The sequence below is a fragment of the Amia ocellicauda genome, chromosome 6 (assembly GCF_036373705.1).
Source record: "Amia ocellicauda isolate fAmiCal2 chromosome 6, fAmiCal2.hap1, whole genome shotgun sequence".
NCBI lineage: Eukaryota > Metazoa > Chordata > Actinopteri > Amiiformes > Amiidae > Amia > Amia ocellicauda.
Window position 1 is genome coordinate 34,017,590 of NC_089855.1, and position 27,389 is coordinate 34,044,978.

Below are 27,389 nucleotides of genomic sequence, written 5' to 3' on the forward strand. Positions count from 1 at the left end.
AATGATAGACGTACAATTTAGCAAATTAAAATTGGAGATACATTTACATCGCCCCAAATTCGATTGGCTGTAAACCCACTCCTTTAATTTACCCACCCCTTTTCAGCGATTGACGTCAAGAAAGGCCAATAGAGATAACGGAGTTGTAAAATGACATGAGATACAACCAATAACTATTTAACTGAACAGCCCACACTTTCCGATGTTGTTTTTTACGCTGGGTATAACCAATGAAAAAACAAGTTGCGTTTCGTTCCCAACAAGCGTAGGGTTTCTGGGGGCGCGACTTTTGGGAACTGGTTGGATTAAGGGGATTGCAGTTCAGGTAGGGGTCTGTAGTGTAATGTAATTATATTGGGTAATTATACGTATTTATTAAAATGTATGTGTGCATGAGAGCTTAATAGCGACTAATGTATCTACAGACGTTTACCAAAGCTTAACTACATAATGTAAAGGTTGTTGTTTCTTCTTCTTTTTTTATGCATATCTTCTTTTGCATATATCTTCATTCCCCAAATCTGTCGTGTTTGCGTCACACGATTGTGACGTCATTCATTTGTGGTATCCTAAATTATGCATGCAGAATGTTTACTAACCTATCCAATAGTACAGATTCATATCAGAACCGAACATGCTAAATAACGCTACTGTAATCGATATTTACTTTTTACATCTTTACAATTTGCTGCTCAGACATGGAGGATATAAGACTACTCTGGAGGAGGGATTCGTAGGTTGTGAAAGGAAGCATTGGTTTACTAAATAAATAGAAGCAACGTCAAGTAAACCTTGTTACCATCATTATGTGCAGCTACAGCGTTGTCATATCACTACAAAGGGGGGCTCTCAAATCCATCTCCGACACTGAAGGATAACGTAACCTAAACGACAACAAATGTTCTGCATCGCTGAACATAGAGGTTTAATGATACACACAAAACACACAGACCAGCACTCATATCATCAGCAGCAGCTGGATGATGGATCCACTGCTGCATCTCCCCAAGATGTTTCCACTTGCTTAGATCTATAGCTTCCCATTTCCATGTCATGTATGCATGCATGCAATGTTTATTTTAATCTTCCCATCTTTTATGTGGTCGTCTTCTAAGTATTTCTTCATCTCTTGGAATCTATTTGATGAGAATATATTCGTCTTGTATTGCACATTGCCATTTTAACATTTTCTCTCTTTCAGTGATGTCACATACTTTTGATTGTTCTTGGATCCATTCATTTCATTTTGTACATCATCTTGTTCCAAGCATACATCTTCCCATGCTTCTTTGTGTGGTCTGCAGGCTCTGTGACATTTTTGCATTTAGTGACCAGGTTTCACAGCCATAAGTGAGCATCATATATTAAATCTATTGAACAACTACTTGTAAACTTACCCATGTGCAGTGTTTTATTCCTAGGAGACCAGAGACAGGAAACTACAAAACCCCATTGACTTGGTATTATAAAATGAATAGTCTAAGAACAAATACTGAAAGTATGTTTCCCTAATTATATTGCTGTCCTGGAAGACTTAATCATGAATGGATCCTTTCTAAAGTTGCGGGAAGTTTTGACTTGCATTATATCAATATATTTATTCTAATTTAAATAAACATTTCATATGATATGCCAATAGGTTTAGTCATGTCCAGTGATTTGCCATGATCTGTTGCATGCAAACGATCTCATCCTCATTTCCATCTTCTGCATTAGTCTTGAATTAGCAGTGTCGGCAAAATATTTGCCCACTTTGGTTGGATGATCATTAGCATCTCATATCCATGTATGACCATGCCTACTATTTATTAACTATGGTCAAATTGTGTGTTTGAAGTAATATAATTATTATTATTATAGCAAAACATGTGTATCAAAGGCAATTTTCAAAGTAACATAGAAGGTACCACATATATACACAACATAGTAGCATTGGTAGGAGTATTAGTGTAAGGCCATACTACAATATGCACTATAAAATGATGTCATGCAAAGTGATAAGTTTGGTGCCCAAAAGGTATAGTCTGACTACCAGAATGTGCAAGCGTATTACAAAAGCCTATATATCTATATCTAGGCCTATATGAAGTCCAACAACTTTGGCTTCATTGATTTAATATGTGCCACACCTGTAGCTATTTCTTAATAAGAGAACAATTAACATGCAGGCCCAAATCCTAGGTTGCAAGTGATTTTTTCAGATGTTTGCCAATAGCTTTACACAAAAAAAAGATAGTCATGAATCCTCATATGAAAGACAGGCCACTATTATTTTAAGTAGGTTTTAAATTGTTTGGAAATTAGGAAGAATAACCAATTAAGAACAATACACCTGTACCTCATTGTTTCTGTCATGCTTGTGGGTTTTCAGTCGTTCAGAGACATGCAGCAAGAGTGTCATTTTGCGAGTTCCTTCAGCCAGGGGCTGAAACTCTGCTTGCACACAAAAACAGAGCGAAGCCAGTATTAACTGAATGTGGCCCTATCTCTGTAACCTGGTTCAAATTCTACTGACACTAATAAGACCTTGCTTCAGTCACACTGGGCATCTATGAGTAAATTAATGGGGCTGCCTGGGCTGCCAGAAATCTGATTGGTCTTGACTGCTTGCACTGCAATTTCATTGGAATTTAAATCTCACTGTCTGACAGAAAGAATGAGATTGAAGCCCCCCATGTCTCCATCTCTTGCCTGAGAGGAAATGTTAAATAAAGATGAGAAACATGTTTTATTTTGTTGCCCCCATGTAACCTTTTTTTAATGATGTTGGCAAACACCAAACAATTAACCTATGTCGTAAATGTGTGAGCAACTAAAGAAGTGCTAAATCATATAAGCACTTGAGTTCGTTATGCTCAGCAACTAAAAATATCCACTGGGGAACTGCCCAGCTTTCTGGGCTGGATTGTGACTGCTTCAAAGGATTTACATGAACTATTCAGGAAGAATAAAATCCATTGACAGTCAGAGAGTTTTTATGTATTGGTTTTAAATAAAGGATGCATTTGAATGTGCAGTGTACGAAATGAACAATTCACTGGTGCTTCTTTTCATATGTTGAGAAGAAGACTTTTTTTTAAACTGTAAGTATTCATTGAACCAGCCACCTACCAGACTGCATTCAAATAGCTGATTTTCAATACCTAAAGCCTACACTATATTTTGTTTTGTTTTTAAGTTTGAGAACAACACAATTTTATTTTAATATGAACAGCTACAATTTGTATTTCTTGAAGATGAGCCTTTGACTACAGAACATTATCAACCCTTCCTTAATGTTTATTTGATTCATATATAGTTGTATTTTTTTTTCTTCTAGATAGCTTTTTCTGTCAATTCCCAAAGCAAGAGATTTCTGCATTGGGTTTTCAGCTCAGAATGAAGGGACTTTATTGCAAGCTAAGTGAAAGTGCAGAACAAGTGAGGTTTGTCATCCAAGAAACGGTGAGTGCAAGCTCTGCCTGAAATTTTCTGTACACTTCAGGTAACAAGTGTTAACAAGTCTCACCTAGCTAATGTATTGGGTCTAGGTCTTCAGATTTGGGGTATTCTGTGGTGAAAATGTCACTGTTTTTATGGGATTTTTTTGTTAATTTATTCTGTCAGTGAATACTAAAAACGTATTGAATGCACACTAGATGTAACTATACTGACTGGAGCCTCTAAAAGAACCATAGGCCAAGACAGGTTTCGGTATATGTTAGAAATACTGACTAAACCTGCACACTATATGGGTGTCGGTGTCTTTGTTTTTCCTAAGACTCGTTTTGGAACTTTAGTTAATTTTATGTGGTGGTAAAAGTAAACCACATTTTCCATTAATTTCCATCAGCTTGCATAGAAAAAAGTTAATTTGCTTATGTGTGTTCGTTTGTAGATTGTGTTGTTTTTGTTCTCCGAATCCAGTGATTCGCTGGAGTAAGACATGCGGTGAATGTGACTTTTTAACCCTTTTAACTTCATATTAGAATTTGTTTACTGAACAGCTAATTGCAATTCATTGGAAACTTTTTGAGGGGGGGGAGGGGGGTTGTTAATTGTATTGTCTGTGTAGCTGGGTGAGTCACTGGGCCGTGTGAGCTATCTTCTTCCTCAACAACTGTAGGCTTATAACACTGCCATAAACATGTTAGAAAATTAGATTGAACTTGATAAGTCAGTGTATACACAGTGCAAATAATTTTCTCTTTCTTTGGCAACTCTTTGATTTGTATCCTAGGAAATTCCAAATGTGCTCGGCAGCCATTGTGTCAAAGTTCAAGTAAAGGCCTGTGCACTTAGTCCACTTGATATCAAGGTAAGAGTTTATTTGTCCTGAATGGGTGCCAGTGTTTTCTTTGTGTGTATTTTGTGTGTAGATATAGCTGATTATGATATAAGCACAGTACTCAGTTGTAATCCCATTTGACCCCAGCCCTAAGCCCTGAGGTAATTTGTTTTGTCTGTAATAAAGATTAACTTTATAGCAGTGATTAATTTAGTTAAATACATATTGTTCATGAAACTAAACTTATTAATCAATTATATAATTTCAGAGTAAGGTAAACACATATATTCAACCAAGAGAAAACTATAAAGATTGCTTGAATTTATTTAGAAAATCAATGGAGTGACAGTCCAATGTTTACACATCCCAGTTGTTGTAACTTGTTGTGATTTAACTGGTATTTGTACAGTTTTCTGCAGGCTGAATCAGTGTTCATAAACCTTTATATAATTAATTATTTTGTCTTTGAATATTGTTTGTGCTGGTGCAACATGCACACTGCTTTGGTAAAGTGCTTTTGGGGTTCCCCCAGCAATGTACTGGTTTGCCTGTATTAGTGTTATCATATATGCCTGTTCCTACCACCAGCGCTCACAGTTTTCGGTCTACAGCTCCTGAAAGACCTGAAGTTGCAAAGAGAGTTGGTGCCAGTGGGCAGAGAAATTGCCGGCGTTGTGCTTGAAGGTGAGTCTGAGGAGTTTAATTCAGTAGGAGGAATGTTCTTGGCCAGTGTTAGCCAACCCGTGCCCTGGGGAGCTGCAGGGCTTTTCTGTTTAAAACTGCTTAATTCAGGAAATTGTTGTGAAATGTCCATGTTTTCAAGGTATCCAGTGATTGATGATTCAGTAAAACCTGTAGGATTGTGACCATTCACAAACAGAGTTGGCTGGCCCAGTTGTAGGTGTATCTCAATGTTGTTGTTTCAGCTGCTGATGTGAACAGCTTGGCATATTCCTGGGTTTAGAATTTCAGACCTGCATGTACCCCCAGTGAAAATAAGAATTCAGAATCTGAAATCTTAATTCTGTTGCTTCTATTCTTTTAATAATCAGACTGAAATAATCTCCCCTTCAAGAGTATCTGCTTCGTGTGCAAGTTCTGTTAGTTACTGTTCTTTAGTAACAGGTACTACATACTAACTCGATAAGGCACATGTTTCAGTAAGTGGGCGAATTTCAGTTAAGTGACAAAACTGCATGACAGATAAAGTTGAAAGGGCATTTGAGCAAATTGCAGGGTTTTTTCTTTTACTCTGCAATCAAGTGGTGAAAGTCCTGTTTGTATAAGCCTGGATTATAAAACTTTGGCAGCATAGCAGTGTGCCCACATGGTCTATTATGAGGTTAATGTCAGACTGCATTCAGCCTACAATGGTCTATATTTTTCATGGTGGGGATATAAATTATTATATTTAAATGTTCACACTTTAGTAACAATATCAACACATCTGCATTACAGGAAAAGGGATTTGAGTGCGCCTAGCACAAAAACGACATCTCTTACTTTTATTGAGAATTTGAAGAATATGTCTAATAACACTAAATAACACACATAATTTGATGGTACAATGGCCTACAAAATACCAATTGCATATTTGAAGAACTCGAGCAAATATGCTAGTTCAAGTGTTAGCAAGTCTGTAGCTTCTTCTGTAGATTATTCTTCTCTCAGTTATTTAATTAACAATGTGAAACTCGCAGTGCTGACTTGGTGTTAGGAACTGTGTTTTTCTGTAGGTATTCCATGTTTTATATTCTGGCCTACCTACATCCACCTTTGTATTCTAGATTCTAGATAGATTAAATGTGTTGTTCTGGGGCTTTATGTATTACAGTATATTTTAAGAACAGGTTAATTGGTTCAATGAGGGCTTTATCGTCGTGCATTAAACTTGCTGTGCTTCCTGAATCCAATTGTGACCAGTCTTGTGAAGTGTACAGAGGATACAGATAGTATGACCAGAAAGGAAATCTTTGTTCTACTATCCTGCTGGTTAATGCAATCTTGAGATTGCAAGATTGTAGTTCCTGAATAGGGAGGGAAAAAAGAGCAGAATGTGGCATTGAAACAAAAATGTCAATAAAAAATTAGATTAAAAAACACGGTTGTTTTAAACCTGATTGCTTGCAACTGAATCATCAAATGTATATTTCCAAAGGATCCAAAAGCAGTTTTAAACACTTTGAACTAGTGATTAATGACCAGAATGAGATTTTAAGACTAATTGAATTTATTTTGACTCTTGAAAATCATAATGTACAGTGAGGGAAAAAAGTATTTGATCCCCTGCTGATTTTGTACGTTTGCCCACTGACAAAGAAATGATCAGTCTATAATTTTAATGGTAGGTGTATTTTAACAGTGAGAGACAGAATAACAACAACAAAATCCAGAAAAACGCATTTCAAAAAAGTTATAAATTGATTTGCATGTTAATGAGGGAAATAAGTATTTGATCCCCTATCAATCAGCAAGATTTCTGGCTCCCAGGTGTCTTTTATACAGGTAACGAGCTGAGAATAGGAGCACTCTCTCAGCATTTTCTTTTTCTCTTTCAGTTGGACCAAAGGTTACATTTTTTCAACCTGATGATGAAGTTGTGGGTGAGTATATTTAAACTCAATGCATTATAAATAGCTGTATAAATATGTTGTCCAGCCATCAAAATAATACGTCTTGAATAGGTTTTATTTCTTCATTTTAGATGTTTACTTTTAGCATTACACTCCATTTAGTTCAGTTCAGTTAGTTACTTAGCAGAGACTCTTATCCAGGGCGACTTACATTTGTACCCATTTATACATTTTCTTTGCTCAAGGTTACAACAGCATTGCCTCACCCAGAGGTGTAAATTATGTTCAGTCTGCTATCATCTTGCTAAATAATAAACTTGCTATCTTAAACCTGCCTAATCAACAAGGTTACCAATTAATGATGCACAGGTGGTGATTATATTGTATCAAAAGTTCCTATAATAACCATTGTTAATTCCGTATGGGCTCAGTTGGGTTCGTGATGAGACAGCTGGTCATTGAACTTCAATGAGAGAAGATCTGAAACCTAGCTTTTAGTACAGGGCTAAACCTATTTTGTAATGTTGAATTTTCTCAGTGGGATCTGAAATTAGTTTTATTTACGGTCTAATAAAGTAAACGGTTAAATTAAAAGTCTTGGTTAGCCCAAGTGATCGAGAGCTCAAGTGGAATGAAATCCAGAAGACAAAGTGCATTTCCTTCTGACTTCTGAACTTCTGAGTTCCTTTTAAAACCTTTCACAGAATGGATTTATGTTATTCTACAACGCCAATAGCAATGTCTGGCACTGTCAAATTAAATTGAGTTGTGTTCCTGTATGTATGAGATTACAAATAATATAACTGATAAACAAACTATTTGTATTGTAGATTTCCTTGGCTATATGTACACTTGGCCTCTAATAATATCCTATGTATTTCATTAAGTGCCTTTCAATTAAATCCCAAAGCACTTCACACCATTAGATGGAAAAGTACAAAACTATGACATTAATAAATACGCATTATAAACAATGCATTGAAATTATACCTTAAAGTCAGTCAGTTTATATGGGTGAGTATTGGGAAGTGACTTTGAGTTCCTTACAGGCCTCAATTGTGCAACAAGTGGGAGGACAACGAGCAAAAACTCGGATTGGTCTTATGCCTGAAAATTTACATTTTGCATTTGCTCTTCACAGGAATTTTACCTTTAGATGCTGAAGCATCGGGTCTCTGCGATGTTGTATTAGTCCATGAGCATCATGTGGGTATGTTGCCTGCTAAGCTATGTTACATTCTGGTCTTAACCCTTCAGAGCTAGTCTTGCCCAATCTTCTTGAAGTGTAAATAAATATCCTTATTTATACCAAATCAAAATTTGCAAAACTGCATATTACAAACTAATCGTGGTTTGAGTTATTGTAAGAAGCCACTTTGGAGGAAAAAATTCTCATAACTATTATTATTATCATTAGGCTGTTAATTTTGTCTTAATGTTATTAAAAGCATTATAACTAATAGTGACTCAAGCTTTTCTATTTGAAAGCTAAGCCTAATTTGAAAAGGTTAAACAGATAAAGACTTAAGTATCGCACCTGAAATTTGCAGACTTATTTTTGCATTCTGAAAGTGCTTCCGGACAGTATTATATATGGATGGCTATTGAGTACATACAATAGCTTTCGAATATGCCTATACCCTTGAGGATGTGTTGTGTGAGATTGTAGTTTGTTTGCATTTTGCTTTTGACAAATATTACCCACAGAGACACGTTGTATGTTGTATTACCCCAACCACATGGTGTCATAAAAATTATCGGATTCTTGCAAATTTCATTGGGTCCATCTCTGGAATTACAATACACCTCGAGCAAAGTTTATTTTGCATTCATACATACAGTCTATTTTGTGAAATGTTTTTCATTCTAATTAAATAAATATTTCATTTTCTGTATTTTGTTAATTTGACTATATTTGAAATTCTGGAATGTTGTTATAGACATGTCATTTTATAACATTATTTTACAATGTTTGGACAACATTCCCTTGAGTCTCCAGCATTGGGTTGGCACAACGTTATATTGTTCTGTGTATCACTGTACCACAATGTTGCCACATTATTTGCTTGACTGGGATATTTCCTGTATGTCAGGTCTGCTCAGTTTAACATGTCAGGGCTCTTTATATACCTTTATACACTCACCTAAAGGATTATTAGGAACACCTGTTCAATTTCTCATTAATGCAATTATCTAATCAACCAATCACATGGCAGTTGCTTCAATGCATTTAGGGGTGTGGTCCTGGTCAAGACAATCTCCTGAACTCCAAACTGAATGTCTGAATGGGAAAGAAAGGTGATTTAAGCAATTTTGAGCGTGGCATGGTTGTTGGTGCCAGACAGGCCGGTCTGAGTATTTCACAATCTGCTCAGTTACTGGGATTTTCACGCACAACCATTTCTAGGGTTTACAAAGAATGGTGTGAAAAGGGAAAAACATCCAGTATGCGGCAGTCCTGTGGGGGCGAAAATGCCTTGTTGATGCTAGAGGTCAGAGGAGAATGGGCCGACTGATTCAAGCTGATAGAAGAGCAACTTTGACTGAAATAACCACTCGTTACAACCGAGGTATGCAGCCAAGCATTTGTGAAGCCACAACACGTACAACCTTGAGGCGGATGGGCTACAACAGCAGAAGACCCCACCAGGTACCACTCATCTCCACTACAAATAGGAAAAAGAGGCTACAATTTGCACAAGCTCACCAAAATTGGACAGTTGAAGACAGGAAAAATGTTGCCTGGTCTGATGAGTCTCGATTTCTGTTGAGACATTCAGATGGTAGAGTCAGAATTTGGCGTAAACAGAATGAGAACATGGATCCATCATGCCTTGTTACCTCTGTGCAGGCTGGTGGTGGTGGTGTAATGGTGTGGGGGATGTTTTCTTGGCACACATTAGGCCCCTTAGTGCCAATTGGGCATCGTTTAAATGCCACGACCTACCTGAGCATTGTTTCTGACAATGTCCATCCCTTTATGACCACCATGTACCCATCCTCTGATGGCTACTTCCAGCAGGATAATGCACCATGTCACAAAGGTCGAATCATTTCAAATTGGTTTCTTGAACATGACAATGAGTTCACTGTACTAAACTGGCCCCCACAGTCTCCAGATCTCAACCCAATAGAGCATCTTTGGGATGTGGTGGAACGGGAGCTTCGTGCCCTGGATGTGCATCCCACAAATCTCCATCAACTGCAAGATGCTATCCTATCAATATGGGCCAACATTTCTAAAGAATGCTTTCAGCACATTGTTGAATCAATGCCACGTAGAATTAAGGCAGTTCTGAAGGCGAAAGGGGGTCAAACACAGTATTAGTATGGTGTTCCTAATAATCCTTTAGGTGAGTGTATACCTCTGTATTTAGCTTCTATCCTGGGTGTTGTCTCTCATCTGTAGTGCGGAAGCCTGAGAAAGTGAGCTGGACGGAGGTGGCGGGGACTATCCGAGACGGCGTACGATCGTACACAGCGCTCCACACTCTATCTCACGTCACTGCTGGAAACACTGTGTTAGTCCTCGATGGAGCTAGTGTAGGTATATCCCCCCACACCCCAGCTATGTTGGCATTAGGCCCACAAAGATAGCATCTCAGATGGGAGTCCTTATAAGTATTCTGTGCCACTACCAGAGGTAAAAAGAATAATACAAAATTATTAACACCACATGAATGTATCATCCATTGTATATTGTTTACAATATATCACATGATTTTTACATACAATTACCCATTTATGCAGCTGGGTGTTTACTGGAGCAATCTAGTTAAAGCACCTTGCTCAAGGGTACAACAGCAGTGTCCCCCTCAGGACTGAACAAACGACCCTATGCTCAGGAGTCCACACTCTGTAGAGACACCTCAGAGTTAAGTTCATCATCTCATCCTCATTCATCTAGCTGGACCACAGCAGCTGTCAAATCGGTGGTTGTGTTGTCTTTGTGTATCCTAACCCTGAATGATTTCATATTGCAAGGTTATAGTTAGAGCCCAGTGAGTGGCGATTGCACTTGACTTTAACCTCCCTGCAAGCACTTAATTTAGTTTCCTGTCTAGGTTTTCTGGGTTGTAATTATGTATCTCTTTCTCTTCTTTAAAGCGAGTCTGTGCCTGCATAACATTTTTAGTTCTCTCTTCAGATCTGTTGTCTGCAGCCATAAGTCTCTTTAGTGTATGTAATTACCACCTCTGTCAGTGCCTGTGGAGATTCAAACTCATGCAGCTCTAAATAACCACTTGTCTGGCACTGTTTGCTATTGCCCTGTCCTTGTAGATACAAAATATTCTGTTAACATTCCGACATATGATAAAAAGGTAGTTTTTTTTTCCTACTGTTTCACCACCTGGAATGATAATGGTTCTGTTTTCCTTTTTTGTTTGTTCCATTCTGTTTTTACAGCCGTTTGGTATAATTACCATCCAGTTAGCTCATTACCATGGAGCAAAGGTGCTGTCTACCACTTTGTCAGTTGAAGACAAGCAGTTTCTGGAGCAGTTACGACCAACCATTGGTAAGAGAGCAGCTTTGTTATTGTAATACTTAGTTACCATGTAATGTGAGCTGTGCAGGGAAGGGTGGCAGGGTAGTGTTTGAGAATATTCAAGTCTACCCCCCCACGAACCCAATCAAACATAAATATTTCTGTTTAATGCTTATTAACTGATATCAGTGTAACCTTCCAAAATCAAAGGCAATACGCTTGTTTCCCTTCAGAGGAAAACAACACAAAGTGTCACAGAAACACTTTTGCTAATGTAACTATTAAAATTTTATTAAATTGCTTAATTAGTTGGATCTTTAAATGAAGGGGCAATAAATAAAGCATGATGTTAAATGTTTATGGATATGTGTAATTGGATCATAGATGATTCCTGTGGTTGTATTATTCGATGCAAATGTCACGTGACATTGGTTCTTACTGATTCCACTGGCTCTGAATCATCAATTTGTCATTAAATGAATTCCGAATACAATTTGTTTTGTGGGGGGGTTGAAGGTTTGCGCCACTTTTTTTATATAGATTTTTTTTTTTGTATCACCCATTTGAGCTAATGCATGCTCATCACTACGTCCCTCACCACCACACATGGGGAGGGTGAGGAAGTGCGACTGAGATTCTCCAATCCCAACTGCCCTCAACTCACCCGTCATTTTACATACTGCAGCCTATACAGCATGCACAAGAGGTTCAGCGCCGATTGGAATAGAGGCTCATCCCTCTTGGTGGAATTGCAAACCTGCAGACGCCTAGACGGCCGGTACGGGATGCTCATTATCAACGAGCCAAAAGAGAGACCAGATTTAGCCCTCCCTAGTCTGGGTGGCACTAGGACAATTCTGCACCGCCACTGTGCTCTCCTGGTCACAGTCGGCTAAGGCCAGCTCATAGGGCTCAGTGCTTTACCGACTGAGCCAGTTGGGAGTGCTGTAGTGGTGACTGAAGTAGTGGGTATACTCTAATACCTGGCCAGCGATTCACCAACCAGGGGGGATGCAGTAGATTAACCAAACAGGGAGGGTAGGCTGGCAGTTTGTTGATCAGGGAATGGCATACCAACCTCAGAAAATCATTATAAGAATTATAGGAGGGTATATGCTAAATCTTCCAAAGTTATGTGAGCATATGCAAAGTTCCCTTCTAATTATGTGGGCTTACGCCATATGTCTGTGTATGCCATCAGCTACACTCACTACATCAGCGACTATAATGAAGAATTGTTTCAAACTGAATGTGCTATTTGAAAAGGTTTATTTTCCTATTAAGCCAGGGACAGACCATAATAATGGGAAATGCCCCTCACAGATTGTAGGAAAGCCCTAGTGGAAGTACGGAAGTGAAAAACTGAATTGTCAGAAATTCATGAGACTGCATTTTTAATCCAGTTTGTCAAGGCATCACAAGGGGATTCATTTCTATCAAAACTTTAAGCCTCCTGCTAATGGCAAACTACAGATAGCTACTAGTAGCCAAATCATCAAGAAAGGTCAAGTGGCCTTTTGTTTGTAACCTTTCACATTCTTTGGAATCTTGCAGCAAAGAGCATGGATGGACTCTCATTCCTTTCCTTTATACTTTGTATAAACCTTAACCAGTGCCTTTTTTACATTATTCCCATAAATGAACTTCACTTAAGATATTCCTGCTTTTACTCTTTGACCTGCATCTGCTTGGACGTGATGTACATTTTGGTAAAGTTCCCCCAAAACCTTGAACGCCATTTATTCATCCTCAATATTTTTACTGATTCTACTCTTTCCATTTTGTCACTGCAACGTGCCAAGGCGTGCAGGAATCATTAGTAGGTAAGTATTTGATTCCGTGTGTGTGTCACGTTCGCACAGTACGCGCATCAAGAACCTGTGATCCCGTTTGTTTCTAACACATCAGTTAGCAGCTAAGTGTGTGAAAGCTGAGGTGTTTTTCTCACTGTTATACTTTGTGTGAACTTCATATACTATGGGGAATGCAGCATTTGTACAGTAGCCGTGGGACCCAACAGCTATAAGTAACTCTTTCAGGGATATGGGAGTCTGTTTTGTTTAACCACAGCTGACCAAGTATTGGGTATTGTATTCTGGCATAGTGTCATCTGGGAGGCTTAATTAATGTTAATTTTAATTCAGTTACAATTTAGAAAGAAACAGCGTTTTAACTTGCACTTGGTGAGGTTCAGAATGACATTTGGGTAAGTGTAATTATTATATATACAATACACAAAACTGCACATAAAAAAGTTGTCTATTGCTTGCAAACGTTTGGCACCCAAGGAAATAAGGACAATAACCAGATTCTTCCAGGCACTTACGTACAAAACCCTGCAGTTTTAATATAAATAAGAGGATGCTTTGAAAGCCACCTGTTTTGCATGCCCTTCTGGAATTGTGTAGTAAGTTGGCAGAATTTCTCAGAGACCTGTATGTGCCAAAGAGATTATGTAGTCCATATAGCCTATACAACAGTCCCTTTTAATTGATCATATCGCTTGGGGAATTAAAAAAACTATTTGGAAAAATAAGGGCACCCCCTTCAATTGTGTGACTCTTCACCGATTTCACAAAAGGGCCATTAACTACAGGCTATACAACATAGACAAACATGAAAGCACTTACAGGGTGATATTGCAAGGCTTTTGCTTCTGAACTACATTTTCTTCAAGATGAAAAAAAACATCAAAAAATTCCAGAGGATCAGCTAGAGTTTGATCCAAGACTTGAAAAACAAAAAACAAAAGTGGCAAATCTTTACTCTGGTTCAAAAATCTTTGTGTGTGTGTGTGTGTGTGTGTGTGAATCTTCCTGTTGATGAAGTAGCTTTTATTTCTATGTTTGCTGTGTAGTCAACAGGGTGTGAGCAGCTCAGAGTCTGTGTAGTGCTCAGTATGCGGGGTTTCCTGTAGAACAGACGTTTCTGTTTCTGTCTCTTTGGGAGTGTGGGGGGCAGAGCCTCTCTGAAAGGCTTTCCTATTGTTCCCAGCCAGGGTGATAAACATGTCAGATGGGAAGGCTGACCTGGTGGAAGTCTGTCTGGAGGAAACCGGTGGCCTGGGAGTGGACATTGTCATTGACGCTGGAGGTGAGAGGTAGACTACATTCAAGGCTTCTCCCCAGGCTTGCACAAAAACATGTACATCCTAATTTGAAATAAACCATGAAAGCTACGTGGTGCCATGCAGAGAATGTCTTCCAGAAAAAAACATTCTGAAAATGAATTCTACCCATCCTCTGTCTGAGAACAAGTGAATATGCATTCAGAAAGAAATAGAGCTTGTGTTTTTCAGGGATGATCTTTTAGGACTCTTTGGATCCCTCTCGCTCTCATTCCAGATTAATCACTTCTTCCATTTCTTCCCACATCTCTTTAGGTGACAGTTGAATGTTCATTTTGTAACACTTCACCATTTTCTTTTCTCCACATCATTCCTTTACCAGTGCGGCTGTACAACACAGATGAGGAAACAGCAATCAAAAAACTCCTCCCTCACAAGCACGACATCATCATGCTTCTGGCTGTTGGAGGTCACTGGGTCACCGCAGAAGAAGGCTTACAGGTATGAGCAAGCCATTTAAACAAATATGCACGTGTTTTGTTTAAGGTGAGACGTTTACTCTGGACAGAACAGCGCGTTTAACCAAACAGTGCTTAATCTCGGCTACAATCCATCAGGTTCGATTATGAACTGTTTCTTTGGATTCTTATTTTTCCCTGCCCAACTTGGAAGGGACCCTGATTGTTGACCACAAGTCTGCCCTATTGTTCTGGATACAATAGTTCCCAGCATGCAAAACGTCCCAGGTTGTAATCCAGAGAGGATTGCATCAATAATAAGTAGAGGAAAGTGAGACTGTTCTAACAAGAGACAAACCTGACTGGGTTTCAGGAAAGTGTGTCAGATCTATGGGTCTGTATCTCTCCTTCCAGCTGGACCCTCCAGACAGCCGAAGCCTCTTTCTGAAAGGAGCCACTCTTTCCTTCTTGAACGAGGAGGTGTGGAACGCCTCCAGTGCTTGCCAAGGGAAGTACCTCCGTATCCTTTTCTCAAACAAGGTGGTCGTTTTATTTGAAAATACATTTGTAGTTAATCACAAAGACAGCAGTGGTAGCTCCTGTATTCCATAGGCACAGGATTGTTTATTTTAGTCCAAACATAAGAAAGTGAATGAGTCTTTCATCTTTATTCATTTATATAGTGTTGAAGCCAGGGAGGTCTCCTGAGAACAGGAGGGACATTTTAATTCATATACTTAACTGTCTCTCTTGGAAGCAGATAAGTGAGACCTAGAATAGCTACAGACTCTAGTTGCTGACCCAGTCTTTTTCCATTTACAGTAATGACACAGCCAGGTTGTGTAGGCACACAAGGGATTAAAATATATACATGTTCCTTTAATTTCTTCAGAAGTTGTGTTAAATAAGGCTTGAAGTATGAAAGACAATTCACTCTTTCTGCAATCTTAACCTTTTTTGCTTTGCCCTTAATAATTCCATCAGATATAATGAAAGATGTGGTTGAGAAGCTATCAAATGGGACATTCAGGTGAGATTTAACAGGCTATGATAGAGGAGTGTACAACAGAAGTTTCATAATCCTAAGAAGCAAGATTCTTCACCTTTTCTAACTATTATTACAAATTTACAATAATATAACAGTTGTAATTAGAAATCTGAGGGTAGTCTTTCAAAGTTTATTTAGTATTTCATTGTAAGCCAGGTGTTGAGATGGTTATTGGTACCAAAAGAAAGCAATGCTAAATAATTGTATCTAAGAACATACAAGTGTTAAAGTATTGATTGTTAAAGTACAGTGTTTCAAAGCATTTCATACCAATGCACAAATTTCTCCACCCTTTCTACTCCTACAAAATCGAGCATATTTTTACCAAATTGTTCCTGACATGAAGTTAAATATCATTACTTGTTTTAACATTATTCTTCACATACTTTTATGTTAGATTTCAACAAATTTAACTTTTTTTAATCTATTCTATACTCCAGGAATGTCAGCCATTGAAGACCGAATTATTTAATTCTAGTTTTTCAAAGTGCGCATGAAACATTTATTTTAAATTCTTTGAAAGGAGTTAATTAAGTGACCAGAATGAGCTTTCAGAAATTACTTTCTAACTGTTAAATTACTACTAAAATACTTTCTCCTTTTTGCCCATTTTGAAATAGTCTATTAGTATAGCATTCAAGAGCCTTACACACTCTCATCGTCATTCTGCTCCCTCCTACCTCCAGTGTCTTGTCTTTCCCTATATCTCCTCTCACCCTCTCTGTTCCTCTTCTATGAGTCTTGCCTTCGTCTGTGTCTGGTTGCCTGGGCTCACTTCTCTCCTCTCTTGCTCTATAGCATTAGAAGTACATTAGAAGAGTCTTACCTCCTCCATAAGATGCATCAAAATCATGTTTAGATGACAACTGTAGACCATTCTAATCTCCCATTATATTTTATTTCCATTTTTTTATATATATAGATGTTTTCGGTTTTTTTATAGTGATTGTGCATTTAAAACACTGAACGTTGGTGATTGTTAAACCGTTTAGTCATTTTGGATAAAGGTTGTCTGCTAAAAACCTTCTCAAAAGTCACACTTGGCACTAGGAGCTAGTACATGCAGATCGACAACTTTAGGAGAAGAATGCTGCAGATCCCAATGTGGTGTGAAAGCCGGTTGCTCTGGGTTATACAGTATTTGAATTCAGATGCGAACAAAAGCAGAAAAATGTATACACAGACAGCTGTTTAATTAGTTGAAGCAGAAACCCCGTTGAGTTTGCACTGCTGTAATATATCTCTAATATTTGCCCGAAAAACGGCAAAGCTTTTGTGTCTCAGGGCTTCCCGGAGACAGTCCACAGTGTTTGCCTTCCTTGCAGGCCGCAGTTGGAAGACCCAGTTCCTTTGTACGAAGCCACCGTTTCCATGGAAATGGTTCAGAAGAAGCAAGTCAGGAAGAGGCACGTTATTCATCTCTGAGGCCCTAGAGTCCAGCGAAAGCAAGCATGTCTCTGGAACGCTGCCGCAACATTCAGAAAAAGGAAAAAGAAAAGAAAGAAAGGAAGGGCCTGTACACATTTGCTCCGAGCTGGAGTCATCCTGTGTTTGAAAGGACTTGCATCGTGTGATTGCATCTTCCCCAAAAAAGCAAGCAGTAAGTTTTTTAGATGCTGTACATAGTACTTCACAATTCCCACACAGATGTCTGTTTCTTCTCACTAGATCAGCCCCTCATCCAACCCATTTGTAGATGTCCGATGTTTGAAACATCCACCAGGACATCCAGTGTGCTTGGCATCTTATGATGTGATGTGCCGACTCTTGTTATCAGTAAATAAATGCATTCCAATCCTAGACCCAACATTTACAGTGTGGTGCGACTAAGGAGGTGCGACTAGTTAAGTCATTTAGTGTATCCAAGGTGACTTAGATTTATATGGACTTATTTTAGCATGGAACAAAGCAGAAAAAATCAATACAAATAATAAAAAGGGATTGACAAATATAATTAGTATAGCAGGATTTTAATCCGTAGTGACAATAGTAATTGGCTAAAACTTTTAATCATGATTACTCACAATTTAAGAGAAACTTTAAAACTGACATTAGAGCAAAGCTACATACAGTACCTGGGATGAAGACAAATAAAGCAAATACAGAACTAAGGACCTTTGGATGCCATCAAAGATTAATTCTGAAATGCAATTTGTCATAGAGATGAAGGAAGCAATAAAACATAACCTTTTATAACCTTGCATTAAAGAACATTCCCGATGCATTCTCCACTACCTCTGCCCCACTGTCTCCCCTGAGACAGAATGACAGGGCCTGTTACAGGTCAGGTTTTAAAAATGTCCCAGGACCACTTGAAATTGATGCATTAAAACAGAAGTGAGGTGTTAAGCTTGCTTCATTACATACACAGTAACCATGGAAACTATGCTGTGGCTTCTACTTTAAACTCTGATGTCACATTCATCAGAGACCCATATTCTCATTATGGGTCATGTATATCTAGGGCTCCATATTGCAAGAAGCATGAGTGACATTTTCCTCATTAGAGCTGACCATATCTTCCAGGATTTGACACCACGAGGCAACCGGCCAAAGTTTCCAGCAATTTAAATGCATGTCCAACTGGCAGCGCCCTAAGTGTCATATCACAGGTATTAATTTCAGAATGCCTGCATGGCCAACTATTGCTGCTGCTCTGTAGGAACCTCCAGCTCTGTTTATGAAGCTGGCAGATTACATTTCAAATAATCGTTTTGCACCCAAGCTTGCTGTAGTCCAGGCTCAGCTTCAATTCACTAAAATAAGGGAGCAATTAAGTGATAAACAGACATAATAAAATATACATTTTTCACTACGTCGGACTAAGGACTAGTTAAGGATATAAGCCAAGCACCAGGTGTTCTCACTAAGCTTGTTTTTTATTAGATTGATTGCTTGATTAATTTAGCTAAATCTAATGTAGTATTACCATTTTTGTATCATTTACTGTTACTTTCCTCTCTGTGCTTTAATTCAAGCAGAGTGGCTGAAATCAAACTATGTTGAAAACATAGCTAACACCCCACTAATCATTTTGAAATGCAAAACAAAGTAATCACTCACATATACCAGTGTACTGTAAGTAAGGGCTTTGATTGAGAGTTGCAGTATGAAAGAAAGTAGGAGAGGACAGTCAGTGGATGTCTTGATGACTGATTGACAGCTACTTAAACTGTAACATATCAGAACATTCAAGAGCTGCTGCAGCAGGAGTGTTGCCAAGCCCTGGGGTTTTGGCTGTGGTGTTGATCTTGATGATAATATGCAGCTGTGTGACCTCTGAGCACAGGTTGCATAGGAAGGAGGGATGGAGGCGTCCCCAATGAGAGTACATCCTGACCTCTTATGAGAGGCACATTCAGGACGTCAGGATGAAATCCTGTTTTCAGAACAGTGCAACAGCGAAGTTGCAGTTGCTCTTGGGCACCAACTGGGTGTAAGAGCAGTGGAACAGTTGTATTATGCATATACACCTACACCATTTTCACTGGATGGAAGATAAAATGATCAAAAAAGTAAATGGGATAGACTAGTGTGTCTGAATTTATTTATTTATTAAATCATCAGTAAATGCAACCTTTCTGTTTATATTTAAAAATATATTTAAAAAATAGAAATCCCCAAAATGCAGCATGTGTTTACCTTAATTTGAACATATATCTACACATACTAGACGTAAGTTCTTCTCCAAGGTGAGTTTGTGTTCCATCAACTTGTATGATCAAGCCAAGACCATTGAGAATTTGTCCTGTTATGATTTATCTGCTATGGCAATTACATTTTCTCTCTTATCCACCCTTTTGGGGTTGTTAACTGTTCTACTACTCAGCTCGCTACCCCTGGATGGGGGCGATGTAGACAACACACACATCCTGCCAAAGGGGTCACATCATCAGCTTCCTTCCCCATTGAGTGGGGCCACTTGGCAATTCGAAGAGGCACGGGCATCATATGGGGGACAGATTCAGCTCACTGATATCACTGCAGGTTCGCAGGCATCCTGGTAAGCCACAAGAGTTTGTGTTGGTAACCAGAGGGGAGACTCTAAGGCAGCATTGAAGCCCCATCCCACCTTGTACAGCCTATTGTACACTGTCCCTCGGGGAATCCTGCTCCCATTGAACTAGAACAGTCCACAGCAGAAGCAGAGACATCTGGATTCTAGGCCCTAGCTCCACTCGTAGCTAGTTAGGTACACTTTCCAGTACTGCCACTGAACTAAACAAAATCCTCTGCTCCTCGTGTTGCAGGCATTCAACCAGATCCAACTGGGCTTTGAGAGAGACCGGGGCACTCCTCCTCATTGTGGCTATCTGACAAGAAGCAAAGAACAGGGCATGGGAGAATGTTAATGTGGATAGAATCCAGTCAGTGGAAAAACTGCTGAGCTAACAGAGGTGGCTTCAGACTTCTGTTTTGCGCTAGCTTGCGTCAATACAGCAACACAACACTGAAATAGTGTAATTGCTCTGTATTTAATCAATTCTTTAAAATTGTACATACTTTAATAGTTTAATTGTTAATATTATTTAAAAAGTATGTTCGTTATGTATTTATTCTGAAACCCACACACTAGCTGTATTCTATCTGTTTTTCAGTGCGCTGGATTCGGAATAGTCAGATTTCCCTACCACTTATATTGCTTAAAAGGTGATTTCATGTTTAGGGTTACTGTCTTGTACTGTACTGTAAATCTGACAGTCAACCCCTGTCTTAAACTATAAACGTTAGTTCCATCAAGTGGAACTAGCCTGAAGCAGTATTCAACTCTGTAAAGATATTATTCATAAATAAGTATAATTCAGTGATCATACAAGTGAACACTTTCCACTATGCCTCATTTTCAAATACAATAGATTTATATATTTACATATACACCAATCAGCCATAACATTATGACCACTGACAGGTGAAGTGAATAACACTGATAATCTCGTTATCATGGCGCCTGTCAGTGGGTGGGATATATTAGGCAGCAAGTGAACATTTTGTCCTCAAAGTTGATGTGTTAGAAGCAGGAAAGATGGGCAAGCGTAAGGATCTGAGCGACTTTGACAAGGGCCAAATTGTGATGGCTAGATGACTGGGTCAGAGCATCTCCAAAACTGCAGCTCTTGTGGGGTGTTCCCGGTCTGCAGTGGTCAGTACCTATCAAAAGTGGTCCAAGGAAGGAAAAGCAGTGAACTGGCAACAGGGTCATCGGTGGCCAAGGCTCATTGATGCACGTGGGGAGCGAAGGCTGGCCCGTGTGGTCCGATCCAACAGACGAGCTACTGTAGCTCAAATTGCTGAAAAAGTGAATGCTGGTTCTGATAGAAAGGTGTCAGAACAAACAGTGCATCGCAGTTTGTTGCGTATGGGGCTGCGTAGCCGCAGACCAGTCAGGGTGCCCATGCTGACCCCTGTCCACTGCTTAAAGCACATACAATGGGCACGTGAGCATCAGAACTGGACCACGGAGCAATGGAAGAAGGTGGCCTGGTCTGATGAATCATGAGTTCAAGGTGTTGACTTGGCCTCCAAATTCCCCAGATCTCAATCCAATCGAGCATCTGTGGGATGTGCTGGACAAACAAGACCGATCCATGGAGGCCCCACCTCGCAACTTCAGGACTTAAAGGATCTGCTGCTAACGTTTTGTTGCCAGATACCACAGCACATCTTCAGAGGTCTAGTGGAGTCCTTGCCACGATGGGACAGGGCTGTTTTGGTGGCAAAAGGGGGACCTACACAGTATTAGGCAGGTCGTCATAATGTTATGGCTGATCGGTGTATTTTATATATATATATATATATATATATATATATATACACATAGAATATATATTGTTTATTTCTTGCTGACCAAGGTGGCCCAGAATCAAAACATACAGAGGAACACACCTTCTCTAAGACTTGGCTGTTCTCATCCAAGAGGCCCCGACACAAAAATCCAGCCAGGCTCAAACTTCGCTTCTCACTGTCAGCCGAGACTGCAGCTCCAAGCAAGACGCTTTTCCAGGAGGTGCTGCAGAGATGAAAGAGAAACAAAGTGTCGGCTTTATCTTTATGACATACCCAGGTTTAGGACTATAGTCAACAGCACTATACTTTGGGAACCTTTTCTTCTTTCTTGCAGCTCAAATAAGTTCAGAAAAGATACATGAGGCATGAGGCAAATTAGGTTTCTACTTCTTTTACCCTGCAAGCAGAGGACATTTGTTTTCATTACTGTGCTCTGAAAAACACTAGGTGGCCATTTTCTTTTTTCTTTTCCTTTGTTAATAACACAATGCTAAACTGTCATTTATTTTTGCAGCATGAAAAAATATACACTGGAGGTGATTTTTCCCTTAATTTTGGTTCCCTGCAATAATAGTTCACAAAACATAAAAAACTGAAAAAAGCATTTGCTGCTAAAGGCAAGAAATCCTTTTTTTTTTTATTAAGCAGCCTACAGAATTTACAGTAGTGTATTTGTTGTAGTTTTTTATTCCAGCTTAGTTCTCTCTTAACTGTAGTCATATTTTGGCTAATTGGAATGTTTTAATTCTTTTAAATATTTGAGGAAATATAAAATGATATGAGGCACTCAAATTCTCAATATTTTGGTAAGCTAAACCATTTAAAAAGTCAAGTTATTAGTTCATATAAAGTTGCAGATGAGCTCGATTGGCACAAAAACCAGCAGGACAGTGGGGACCAAGGACCAGGGTTGGAAACCACTGCTGTAGAGTTCAGATGATTGTAGTGTGAATGTTGTACAACACTGTGGCCCAATGTGAATTACTACCCCGCCCAGATATCTGTCTGTGAACACCCAGTTCAGGAATTGTCTGAGGAATGGACTGCTTACAACTCAACGGGCTTGAGGGAAAGCAGTCTGAGGGCTGTCAGCAACCTCCAGGAAGGCCCATCCAACCCAAATGTCAAGTTTCTGTAAGACAGGGAAAAGGTCCATGTTCATTCGTTAGACCTTTGTTGGGTAGCTCAGAATATAAGAGGTTACAAAGCTAAATAATCACTCACTCTAACAAGTTATTCTCCTTTAGCAATAACAGCTTTTGGGTCAGCTGCTTGTCTCCTCTTGTAAGGCATGACTGAAGGGCATCTGAAAATGAGAGGGGGGGGGGGGGAAAAACACAATTTGACCTATTTAGAGACACACACCAGATACCTGGTTTGGAATATGCCTGACTTAAGGAGTTTTAATAATTTAAGACTAGATACCTTTCACTGAACAAACAGATAACTCAACTCCCAGTTGAGTGCCTTAGCTGGTGAAGTAGAACATAATTTACTGCCCTTTTTAAAGCACAGGGAAGTGAACATATTTATCTATAAATAACATATAGCCATGTGCAGTCAGGTATGTAGGATGTAGGAAGGGAAACTGGGAAAGCAGATTTTCTAGGGCCAAGAACTTGTCCACTCACCTCGGTCAATATAAACAACGCTGTGAGGGTTGCCCTTGGCAATGAAGCCATACTCCAGCAATAGACGCTGGTTGTCATGAGGCCCATAGCAGATGAAGGCCTGCTCATACTTCCTGCACCCTGGGCCTGTTCTGATCTCGTAGCATCTGGTCTTCTCGTTAAATGCAGCTTCCACCTATAAAAGCAACAGGAATGCTTACCAAACGCGTAGCCTATCTTCAGTAACCAGTCTTGTATTGATTTTAACTTTCTGAATCTTAAAGATACTCTTAATTGCCACTTTCTCTCACATTATTGTGCAAAATGTGAGAATGAAGCTGAACTTTACAAAATTATTGCAGATGCACAGTATTCACAGGGTACATGGAGGATTGTGATACAGAGGCCTGCTTTCTTAATGGCCTTCAGCATTTCTCAACCAGTGCTGTGCTGGTTCGTTCACAAGATATTCTCAACAGACATCGTATCACTGTGTTCTCAAAACATTTAACTATCTTAGTCTGACACTGCCAGTGGAAGAGGGGTGTGCATCAGACTAAATAAACCAGTTACTGTTGTCTCTAAGAGTTGCCTACAAGGTTACAGCAGTTGGAGGGTGGAATTTTACTAAATATGCAAAATGAAGGCATACTCTGAAGATGATCAGCAATATTCCTAATATGAGTATTCTGAATTAGATATGTGGATTATAACAGAATTATCACTGGAATACTGGGGCATATAAATATCTTATTAACACTTCTTGTACAATAAGCAGTGCGGTTTACAATCTCAACATCTTCAGCATCATAACTACACTGTACATACAATTACACTACTTCAAGTAGTAGATCAATTCAATTGTGTGTGCCCAAAAGCAGCAGTATTCCCAATGTTTCTGTTTTCACGTACAGAGGGATATTAAATTGAATTGTATGTAAGCAGCTTATTCGCAGCCCCCTCTTCCACAAAGACTCTTGCTTGTAAACACACTGAATCTCTCTCACCTGCACTTCAGGACTGTGATTGAGGAGGTCGAGGTAGGGAGCCAGGGCGTACACATCAGCCTCTCTGGAGAGGAACTCACTCTGAGGGTGTTTCATGTACACCGTGCGGGTATTAATGCTGCACCAAGCCCAGCGCATTGCATCATGGGTAAAGACATCCTCCACTGACTGGCTGAACAAAGGCTGAAGGGACTTAAAAAACATGAATGAAGACAGATACAGCTCCTGCACTGTGTCTCTCTGCTCAAACGCCTTCTTTCGGAGAGTGCCAGGTAAAAGGTTTACCACCTCTTGGGAGAAATACACGGGGCACGTGTATACTTTAGGTAGGACGTCAATGTATGGTTTCCACAGAGATTTGGCCTCGAGGTGTCTTTCAGAGATGAGGAAAGTGCAAAGCGCCATCAAAGGAGATACAGGGGGTTTCCATCTGCACAAACATGAAGAAACAACAGAATTTTAAATAATGTTATATTTGTTGAAATGATAAAATAATCATGTTCATGAACGATTGAGAGAGTTCAAGTTAGAACTAAAACCAAAAAACACTGCAGACCTATAGGTTTGGGAGCCGCACAAAAATAAATGTCAAAAACTCACATTATATAGGGTTTATTAGAGCAGAAACTTTATTTTACCTTTTAATGTATTGACCAAGGGGACTTCCCAGCACTGTAGTTGTGGTCAGCAGACACTTCTCTGGTAATGAAATGATCAAGTCACCTGCCTAAAACAATAAACAGATATGTCTCTGGGCAACTGATTTTCTGTCAAAGTGCTCATAACACTTTTCAGATAATCCTCTTTTTTTTTTCTCGTTTTGTCCCTACAGAATTCTAAATGCTCTGAGTGCTCAAAAATCCTAAGTGTTCATTTGCACTGACTTAAGCACATTTCTTAGCATTTTATTTGGGTAAGAATGTATTCCATACTTACTGAATACATAATTTCTCATTTAAAGCTGTTTCTTTATTAGAATTAAATGTTTGTAGTCTTCGAAAAATGCAATGCTTTTGCATGCATAAAGTGCAGGACTAGAAAGAATACAAAAACAAACAAAAAATACACTCATTTTGACTTACTTTAATGGGCTGTGTGGTCATAAGTCCTCTTCCAGTGCCTGAAAAAAACAACTTGCTTACACATATAATTCTTTGACAAGTGTATTGTTGTGGTCTGTATAAAAATGGTGATTTCAGTTAACCTTTCTATCTGTTGTAATTACATCATATACAGTGTTTATTGTGTCTCATATCATACAATTTAATATCCTAGCACCTTATGTTAAGACTGCCTGTAAATTCCTCTACCCCAGACTCACTGGTTAGCTGTCAGTGACAATTCAGGTGCAATTATGTGAAAAGGACACTAGAGGGAGTGAAAGGCAGGGAATTTGAACAATATAAATATCCAATAAGTGTGGACCAGCAAATTAGGGGCACCTTATTGCCATTGTGTAATTGCAAGAAGTAAAAATAAAGTAATGGTGAGCTTTGGGAGAAGTGGCACGGTCCAGTTATTGTACCCTTTTCTCTCATTTGGAATTGATGATTCAAATGAGGACTGAGAACAATCATTAGATATCCTTGTCACCACTATTTCACTATATCTGTGAAGAACAAAGGAGACCAAGAGCACAGAGAGGAACCTGAGTCTTCCAGCAACTGCTTCATTTACATACATATAGTGTTTTTAATTAACTTCATTCAAAAACAAAACGATCAAACTCTGGATAGAAGTATGAAAGCCCAGCCAAAACAGGAAAAAAAGAAAGAAAAAGAACACATTGCACACCGATACTGCAGGGCACTAGTGTGACTCTGGTTTATGTTTCTATTACCACCTCAGGTCTTAATACTTAATTGAAGTCATTATTAGGATAATAAGTACAATCTCTCTCTCACTCCTCTTATGTAACTGATTATTACGAATATGATTTTCATTCAGATCTGCTGCATTATGTGTTGTCCTTTTATATCTGTAACAAAAAAAATAAAAAAAATAAAGTTGAATAGAAACAGAAACCAAAAAAACAAACCAAAAGATGCTGAATCCACATGGTACAGAATTACTTTGCACCATTTACTTTTTGCAATCATTTCCTGAATTATTTCTGTATTGTGAATACATGGCTAGTAAAAGTACAGACTTTGTTTGATAAAATATGAGTAGCCGCCTGAAAAGTTCAAAGTTGCCCTGAGCATCTACCCTGTGTCAGTAGCTGTGCGTACACCTGTGCGTGGGCCACGTTACTTAATGGAGGTCGGATCCGTACCTGGAAAATGCGCTGGAATTAAGTATTTGGAGTTGAAGCCTCTGAGCTTTAGCCATCTTCTCAATTCCACAAACTGATATTCGTGACCTAGAGTAACTGAGGGAAGACAGAAAAAAAAAAAGATACAATATACTTCTGTTAACTAAAGAGAAAATGATACAAGCAGAGGGGAAGGGAGACAGAGAGGGAGAGACGTTCATTTTGCTGTCTTACTTCGTACACAATCAAGGGCACTCAATCGTTTTCTTCTTTTTCGTCTTGCTCTCCCCCTTCGTTTTCCCATGACAGAAAAATGACATGCACTGGAAACTAGTTATTACGAAGTGCCACCGTATCGGAACAAATGTACAACACTGCAGCATGTAAATGTAATAGAGTATATATAAAAGTAAATGGGTGACTGTGCGGTTATGTTTCAATAGCGGTACTATTAATGATCAAATGAATAAGTACTGGTATATATATAAAAAGCTGATAACATTCATTTTAAGTTTAAAAATGCAGTGTATATTTTAGCAGGCATCTGACTATTAATGTCCCGCGAGCGTTATCTACAAAGTACACTGTTGTACGGTACATTGTACGTGTTATATTGTGTTCATAAAACTGATTTTAAAATATCGTTTTAGAAATGAAACAATCTCCATCCAATAGATTGTTAATATTACATTGACTGCTTCATTCGGCATTCGACCAGCGCTGTCTAGCTATGATGGACGTGCGTTTCCCACGTGTTTTCTCTTCTGCTCTGTAGATTCATTTATAAAAGGTGATCAAATGCCGTATTGATGTTCGTAGGCAATGAAATGTG

General features: G+C 38.9%; 2 protein-coding genes across 7 annotated transcripts; one reads left to right on the plus strand and one right to left on the minus strand.

The window, feature by feature from the left end:
* The first annotated feature begins 186 nt into the window (after positions 1–186).
* On the plus strand, positions 187–20,661 carry cryzl1 (crystallin, zeta (quinone reductase)-like 1). 6 transcript variants are annotated; one of them, XM_066707001.1, is made up of 15 exons: positions 197–325; positions 1,202–1,350; positions 3,320–3,444; positions 4,220–4,297; positions 4,879–4,951; positions 6,826–6,870; positions 7,982–8,050; positions 10,250–10,383; positions 11,248–11,359; positions 13,132–13,152; positions 14,324–14,422; positions 14,779–14,897; positions 15,269–15,374; positions 15,839–15,884; positions 17,228–17,702. In XM_066707001.1, exons 3-15 carry the CDS (start codon positions 3,379–3,381, stop codon positions 17,325–17,327), a joined length of 1,068 nt encoding a protein of 355 aa, XP_066563098.1. In that variant the 5' UTR covers positions 197–325; positions 1,202–1,350; positions 3,320–3,378; the 3' UTR covers positions 17,328–17,702. The 6 variants fall into 6 exon arrangements, 5 of the variants coding, with proteins under 5 accessions (XP_066563102.1, XP_066563099.1, XP_066563098.1 ...); XR_010817001.1 differs by lacking the exon at positions 1,202–1,350 and adding an exon at positions 20,153–20,661 and having other exon boundaries at positions 198–325; positions 17,228–17,502; XM_066707002.1 differs by lacking the exon at positions 1,202–1,350 and having other exon boundaries at positions 195–325; positions 3,324–3,444.
* On the minus strand, positions 19,440–27,287 carry setd4 (SET domain containing 4). Its single transcript, XM_066706999.1, has 10 exons — positions 26,792–27,287; positions 26,579–26,674; positions 25,386–25,423; positions 24,942–25,030; positions 24,304–24,733; positions 23,318–23,492; positions 22,911–22,992; positions 22,738–22,818; positions 21,786–21,909; positions 19,440–20,215 (listed from the first exon to the last, which is right to left on the minus strand). The coding sequence occupies exons 1-10, from the start codon at positions 26,859–26,861 to the stop codon at positions 20,087–20,089; spliced, it is 1,314 nt and encodes a 437-aa protein (XP_066563096.1). The 5' UTR covers positions 26,862–27,287; the 3' UTR covers positions 19,440–20,086.
* Positions 27,288–27,389: the final 102 nt, after the last annotated feature.